Consider the following 7,500-nt stretch of genomic DNA (forward strand, 5'->3'; position numbering starts at 1 on the left):
CTTTTTGAAGGCGGCGGTGCAGAAGGGAACCAGCTGCGGAGCGCTGCAGTCCTGGCAAGCGGAGGCCAACTGGCGGCAGCAAAGGAAGTGGTCGCGGCAACAGGTGGGCCAGTCTGAGGGTGACACGTTGGAGCAGCCGCGACGGCAGCGGCCACACATGCCTGAGGGAGAGAGGGAGAGGGTAAGGGGAGGTTGTGACGTCATACACTGGACGTGGGGGTGTCCTGCCCTGCCCTGCCCGGCCTGGACAGCAGCGCAGCTCACCTTGGCGCCGCCACACCTAACCTTTGCAGCTGGGAGGGGGAGAGGGGGTCTTGCAACGCGAAACTCGAGGATGGGAATTGGTGGAGGGGTGGGAGGAGCAGTGATTCATTAAGCCTCCAGATGACAACGATCATCCAGACACTTGGGGAGGCCGCGCTGCATCACGCACCTCCTCACTCCCAGCCAGCACCGCCCTCCCCACCATCACAAACCGTCCCTTATCCAGCTGTCTCTGCTACCCTGCCGTGAGTATGAAGAAACAATCACAATGCTTTTTGCTTGGCAGGCGGTGGCGCTCCATGAGCCATAAGAAACACACACACACACACACACACACACACACACACACACACACACACACACACAGCTCCGCCCAAGTAGAAATACATAATTGGTGGTGAAGGCCGCGGCAGTGCTCTGACGGGACACGATCGCCCTGCAGCACTCCTACCTGTGGGATACCTGGGAGTGGTGCCGTGTACCTGCTCTTCTCATTATCTACCTGGCTGTCCCTCGCATCTGTCCTCAGTCACCTGTCTATGTAAGAGGGGAGGGGAAATGAAAATCCCTCCCCTTATATACAACCCCACACACACACACACACACACACACACACACACACACACACACACACACACACACACACACACACACACACACACACACACACACATATACACAAGAATGGGAAAAAAAAGGAGAATACTCGTGCTGTAAACTTGAAAATGAAAACAACTACTCTAAAAACCAGTTACTTTAAGCCTCAGTACAATTTTTTGCTCTATACTTATTAACCTGAAGTGGTTGGGGATATCCGCCTTCAACCTACCCCACTCCCACCCTCTACCACCGCCCGAAAACCCCAACACATGTTCTGGTCCCGCCCTATATGGCTACTTACCTCCGCCCCCTCGCTCTCCTCTCTCTGGCACTTGTCAATCCTGTCCACTTTAAACTTAAAATCTCACACTCTCACTCTTACTTTTTCCCTCCCCTTCCCCCCACTCCCACACCCCATGTGCATCCCCACCCCTAATTTTCGTCCCTGTCAGCGTCACCCACAGGAGGAAGCCACCCGCGCCACTCCCTCATAGGCAGGTGTGTGTACTCACTTAATTAGCTGGTCCCTCGCCGTGTCCCTGTGTGTGTTGTTACCTTGTATTCAACTCTCACCTTCCGTCACTCACGCACGCACACACACACACACACACACACACACACACACACACACACACACACACACACACACACGTTACCCCTCATTTCCCTTATTTCCATTTGCATTCTTTATTCATTTTATCTCATTCTTCTCTCCCGATTTGAATGCGGTTTGATTTTTTTCCCTCCCGTCTCTATCTCTTTCTCTCTTTTTTTTTTTTTCTGCAGATGACCAACGCACGAGGTGGACTTAAGAAGGTCGCCGCCACGCCAAGGTCACCCACACCACTTTGTTCCTCGTGACATTCCGAGGCGGGGAATTTCAACCGGATTATGTGCAATTTTGGACCTCAATGTTTTCTTTCCGACCAATTTTCTAATGTCGCTCAATTTTGCATGTCATTTGTACCATTTTTGATTAATTTTTGGATACAAGTTTTCACCATTTTTTTTGCATCATTCATAACTACTCTATTTTTTCTAACTTTCTAACTAGATATCAGCCAATTTTCTAACTACGTAAATAGCGATGAATTTTGCATCCATATTTCGCCAAAATTTACAAGATGATTTTAAAGAAGAAAAAGTAACGAGAAAATAAATCAAGAAAGAAGACAGAAGAACAATATCTCCTCTATTTCAATCAATTTTACAAGATTTTAAAGAAGAAAGTGTGACAAGAAGACAAATCAAGAAAAAAAAAGAAAGGAATATTTTTGGATGGACTTCAATTTCAAAACCAGTAGAATTCAAGCAGAAAAAGGAATCCAACAATCACATAATCCTAAATGGGATGAACTTTGACTTAACCCGAATGGCACGTACTAAAATAAATGATTAGACGAAATAAATGAACAAAATAACGTGAAATACTTAACAAGACCCTTTAAAGTGACTCCGATTTCAAGTAACATGAATCTGAAATCTGATAAAATTCAAGTTTGTCTGATATCACCAATGTATGAACTTTAAGACGATGGAACTCCCCCAAACCCCCAACCCCCAAACCTCTTCTCTCTCTCTCTCTCTCTCTCTCTCTCTCTGAAATAACTGCGCCAAATATCCAAACACACACACACACACACACACACACACACACACACACACACACACACACACACACACACACGTTTCAAAATAGCGTAACTGTATCACAATCAGGATTTCATTTTCGTTACTGTTTCTTTTCCAAAATTAACAACGAATTTCTGCGCAGTAATTGAGAGGAAAATACATCTTACTTTTTTTCTCCCTTCCCTCCATCACCTCCCTCCTTCCTCCATTTAGGGGTTGGGTGGGGTACAAAAAGTGGAGGGAAAAAATATTTCTGGAGAGGTTGCCCAACTAGAGGAGGAGGAGGAGGAGGAGGAGGAGGAGGAGGAGGAGGAGGAGGAGGAGATTTTGTTTTCCTCCTTCAAGTTGGAGTCACGTGACCAAGATGGCGACCTTGATTGTTTTTGGGTTGTCCTGAGAGAGAGAGAGAGAGAGAGAGAGAGAGAGAGAGAGAGAGAGAGAGAGAGAGAGAGAGAGGGAGATGATAGCCTTGTTATGATGAAGACTGGAATACACATCTCTCTCTCTCTCTCTCTCTCTCTCTCTCTCTCTAGGAAGGAAAACAAGTAACATATTATTTTCAAGAAGCCATCTGAACAGAGAGAGAGAGAGAGAGAGAGAGAGAGAGAGAGAGAGAGAGAGAGAGAGAGAGAGAGAGTGTGTGTGTGTGTGTCTATTGCGGTACATTCAGTTTCCCGATTAAGCAAGAATGAGAGAGCGAGAGGGGGAGGGAGAAAAAATAAAAATAAGAGAGATGGTCAAGAAAAATCATGAACTTAAGTGTTGATTATGATATTCTAGAGAGAGAGAGAGAGAGAGAGAGAGAGAGAGAGAGAGAGAGAGAGAGAGAGTGTGTGTGTGTGTGTGTGTGTGTGTGTCGTAGGGGCCAACAAATCTGCTGCTGCTGTTTCTTTGATTTTTACCGCCATTTATTCCTTTATTTTCATTTATCTTACTTATCAATCTATTGTGTATCTAATCTTTATTATTCCCTTTTAATCTTCTCTTTTACTGTTACTATCATTATCATGTTAATCTGTTCTGGCTTCACGATATTCATAACTGAATGAATGAATGAATAATAAAGGAAGTAAAGAAATATATGAATGTATGAATAAATAATGAGCATGGTAAATGAAATGAATGAACAAATAGATAAGTAAATAAATACATGAATGAATGAATGAATGAATATCTACTTTCCTATCTATCTTACCAACTGACTAAAAAACAAATCAAACCTATTTACGTACCCATCAAATGAGTTACTAATTCCCAAACCAATTAAGAAACTCACCTCGATCTCAGTAAAAATAACCACCAAATATGAACGGAGGGAAACAGAACGAGATGAACCAACACTAACTGAATTGCCTGAACCACTTATTATTACTCTCACCCAATTCCGTCTCTCAGCTTACTACGTATTTAGCCAAGAACACTTCCCCTGACTCGCCCCGCAGTTAATCGTGACCCGTGGAAGAGCAAACTTTGAGAAATTATTAATGGTAGTGTTTTTGCTAATGTCTGAGGGAGTGCTGGGGGAATGAAGTCTGGGGGAGGGAGATCTGGTATGAGGCTGAAGAATGGAGGGGGAGATAAGAATGGTGATGAAAAGGAAGGGTAGAGAGCAGAGAGAAGGAAGGAGGATAGAAGGAGAAATATATAGAGAGGAATAGGAAGAAAGAGAAATAATGGAGGTAGAATAGGGAGAAGGAAAGAGAAAGAGAGGAGAAAAAATATGATGTAGTAGTAGTAGTAGTAGTAGTAGTAGTAGTAGTAGTAGTAGTAGTATTGTAGACCTTGCAGAAACACTTCATTTCACTACTCCTTACATTGCAATCACTAAAATGATAATAAAAAAAAATATGTGAAGTGAATGACACAAACAGAAGTTTGGTGGCGGCGGCAGCGGCGGCGGTGGTGGTGGTGGTGGTGGTGATATAAATCCTTGACAGCTTATGTTTATGACTATTTGTGGTGGTGGTGGTGGAAGTGGGAATAAGTATGACGTATATGTGTCTGTGTGCGTGTCCGAAAGAGAGGCGTGGTTGTACGTGTGTGTGTGTGTGTGTGTGTGTGTGTGTGTGTGTGTGTGTGTGTGTGTGGGCAGTGCTTGGGCGTTTATGGCTGCTTGTGTGTCTTTGTAGGTGTAGGTAAATGAGGAGTGTGTGTGCGTGTGTGTGTGTGTGTGTGTGTGTGTGTGTGTGTGTGTGTGTGTCGAGAGAGAGAGAGAGAGAGAGAGAGAGAGAGAGAGAGAGAGAGAGAGAGAGAGAGAGAGAGAGAGAGAGAGAGAGAGAGAGAGAGAGAGAGAGAGAGAGAGAGAGAGAGAGAGAGAGAGAGAGACCCATCAGTCAGACAAACAGAAAGTGAAAGAAAGAGAACAAAATAAAGAAAAAGAATAGGTAGAACTAGGCAAGGTCAAGGGCATGCTTATCGAGTGGGCGTGCGTGGGTGTGGTGGGCGGGGTTACCTGAGGTGCAGGTACGGGCGTTGCGAACAAGCTTCCTCCTACAGACGAGTCCTCGGTTGCCGCGGGGACATGGACTCTGCCCAATCAAGTTGTCCTCCTGCAGCAGAGACGAGGAGAGGCGAGGTTAGATTAAGTTACGTTAGGTAAGGTTAGGTTAGGTTAAGTAGCGTCCCTTCATCCCCTCTTTAAGTATGTCAATGCTTCTCTAACCGTTCAGTGTCTCTTACTTCCCTTTTCTCTTTATCCTCTCCTGCAGCAGAGATGAGGAGGGGTGAGGTGAGCTTAGATTAGGTTAAGTTAGCTTTAGTATAGTCCCTTCATCTCCTCCTTCAGTATATTAATCTCTACTTCTGTAGCCTTTCAGTGTCTTTTAATTCCTTTTTATATTTTCTCCTGCGGCAGAGATGAAGAAAAGTGAAGTGAGATTAGGTTAGGTTAAGTATCGTCCCTTCATCCCTTCTTTCAGTATATTAATCTCTGCTTCTGTAGCCTTTCAGTGTCTCTTATTTCCTTTTGTGTCTTCTCCTGCAGCAGGAATGAGGAAAAGTAAGATTAGGTTAGGATAAATATCGTCCCTCTATTCCTTCTTTATCTTATCTTGATTAAACCTTTTGGCTTTTCTTAATAAACCCCTTCAGTACTGGGACACATTTCTACCTTGAGATTTGCGTACGATTAGACCATTTTATTTGCATCAGAAAAAGTGTATAGAGGTCAGAAGATTAATGGCCAAAGTCTTCACTATTTTAATCGCCCACATGAATTTCTGAAGCTGTATAAAATAACCAAATTGTAAGCAGAATGAATATAGAAACGTTTCATGGTACTGAAGGAGCTAAGAACATAAGAAAACGACGGAAGCTGCAAGAGGTCGTCAAACCTACACGTGGCAGTCCCTGTATGAACAAAGCTACCTAATTCCACCTATCATTCTCATCCATGAATTTGTCTACTCTTCTTTTAAAGCTCCCCATTCTTTACGGACCATCGCCTCTGTGGACCTTTCATGTATATGTTCTATCAGTCTTGGCCAGTGCCCCTCTTACATAGAAAATATCAATTAGTTTCTCTGTTTTTTTATTTTTTTATTTCTCAGCTCCTTATAACGTTTCTTCCTATTCCTGCGTGCAACAAAGACGAGTAAAGGTGAGGTTAGGTTCACGTTCCTTCATCCCTTCGTACAGTATACCTTTATTAGACTCTGCCTCTCTAATCTTACAGTGCCTCTTAATCCTTCTTCTCCCCTATCACTTCCCTTCTTTCTCTCATGTCCTTGTCCCTTCTTAACTTCCTTCCTTGTTCCCTTACTCACGTCTTTCATCCTTCTCTAATTTTCTTATGCCACCATGATTTCGTCCTCTTCCTCATTTCTTGCACGCTTGCCTCCCTGACTCCCTTACCCAATTCATCACCAGGCGCCATATGACCTTGGCGTGGCGCCTGTTACCACCATCCAATCAAGCTATCAATCCTCACTTCCGTCAGTACTAAACAGCCCATTCCTGTCTTTGAAAAACACTAACACTTCTTCAGAGTGGCTGGAATAACTAGATGGCTTTTCCAAAAACTCCCAAGGGTCAATATTCCTGAAAGATTATGACCGGAACAACAGCATTCCTTCTTCAAAAAATTTCCAAAGTTCACTGTTATTAAAAGAGCAAAGGTTAACTTGAAAAACTATACCACTCATTCAGAAATTACCAGAAAGCTCACTCTAACCGGAAAATCATGAATGGAAGAAGAACGAGAATAACAACAATCCTTCTTTATAAATCCCTAATGCTCACCACTCCTTTTAAAATACAACTGGAAGCTCACCTCGTCATCATCGTCCTCTTCTATCTGCTCCGGATCCTCTGCAGGCGATTTGGGCAAATTCAGGAATCTGCTGGCGGGGATGAAGGTGGCGGTACGGGAAGCGTGTTCTCGGGACGCTGGCATGGGGGATTCAGACAGGGAGGAATTGGTGCTGTTGGAGTCACTGGCTGGGGCTTCAGTAGTAGTGGTGGTGGTGGTAGTTTCCCTAGTTCTTGAGATAGGAGGGTTAGTGGCGCGTTCCAAGGAGTTCTTAGGAGTAGTTCTGGTAACTGTGGTGTTGCTCTCCACTTCACCAGACGACGGGGGTGATGTGGTGACTTCCGAGGAGGTGGTGGTAGTGGTGGTTGGACTGGTGGTAGTGGAGGTGGTGGTGGTAGCGGTGGTGGTGGTGGTGGTGGTGGTGGTGGTGGTGGTGGTGGTGGTGGGGGTGGTAGGAGAGGTCTTTGGCTGGAGAGAAAGACGAGAAGGGAAGCGTCGTAGAAATTTTCGACCAGATGCAGCTTCGGTAGTGTCAGGGGAGGAGGTGGTGGTGGTGGACTCATCTGTGGTGGTTGTGGTGAGGGGCGTTGGGGCTTTGATAGGGAAGGACCGCGAGGGGAAGAGAGGCATGAACTTTCTTCTTTGGGAGGAGTCTGAGGAGGTAGATGAAGGAGGTGGAGGAGGAGAAGAAGAGTAAGAAGGAGATGAGATTGAAGAGGAAGCTTTTAGAGACGAGTAAGAGTCGGACGATTCTG

General features: G+C 44.8%; 1 protein-coding gene across 2 annotated transcripts in view; it reads right to left on the reverse strand.

Annotated features, from left to right (window-relative positions):
• LOC123509850 (uncharacterized protein DDB_G0271670-like) overlaps positions 1-7,500 on the reverse strand; it is a 37,851-nt gene that overhangs the window by 407 nt on the left and 29,944 nt on the right. For both annotated transcript variants that reach the window (XM_045264429.1, XM_045264428.1), the window contains exons 2-4: positions 6,767-7,500; positions 4,949-5,045; positions 1-161 (exon numbers count right to left, since the gene is read on the reverse strand). The exon at positions 1-161 is cut by the window's left edge and continues 407 nt beyond it; the exon at positions 6,767-7,500 is cut by the window's right edge and continues 768 nt beyond it. In XM_045264429.1, the coding sequence (XP_045120364.1) occupies positions 1-161; positions 4,949-5,045; positions 6,767-7,500 (992 nt within the window). The remainder of the gene's footprint in view (positions 162-4,948; positions 5,046-6,766) is intronic.

Source organism: Portunus trituberculatus, chromosome 27 (assembly GCF_017591435.1).
Source record: "Portunus trituberculatus isolate SZX2019 chromosome 27, ASM1759143v1, whole genome shotgun sequence".
NCBI classification, from domain to species: domain Eukaryota; kingdom Metazoa; phylum Arthropoda; class Malacostraca; order Decapoda; family Portunidae; genus Portunus; species Portunus trituberculatus.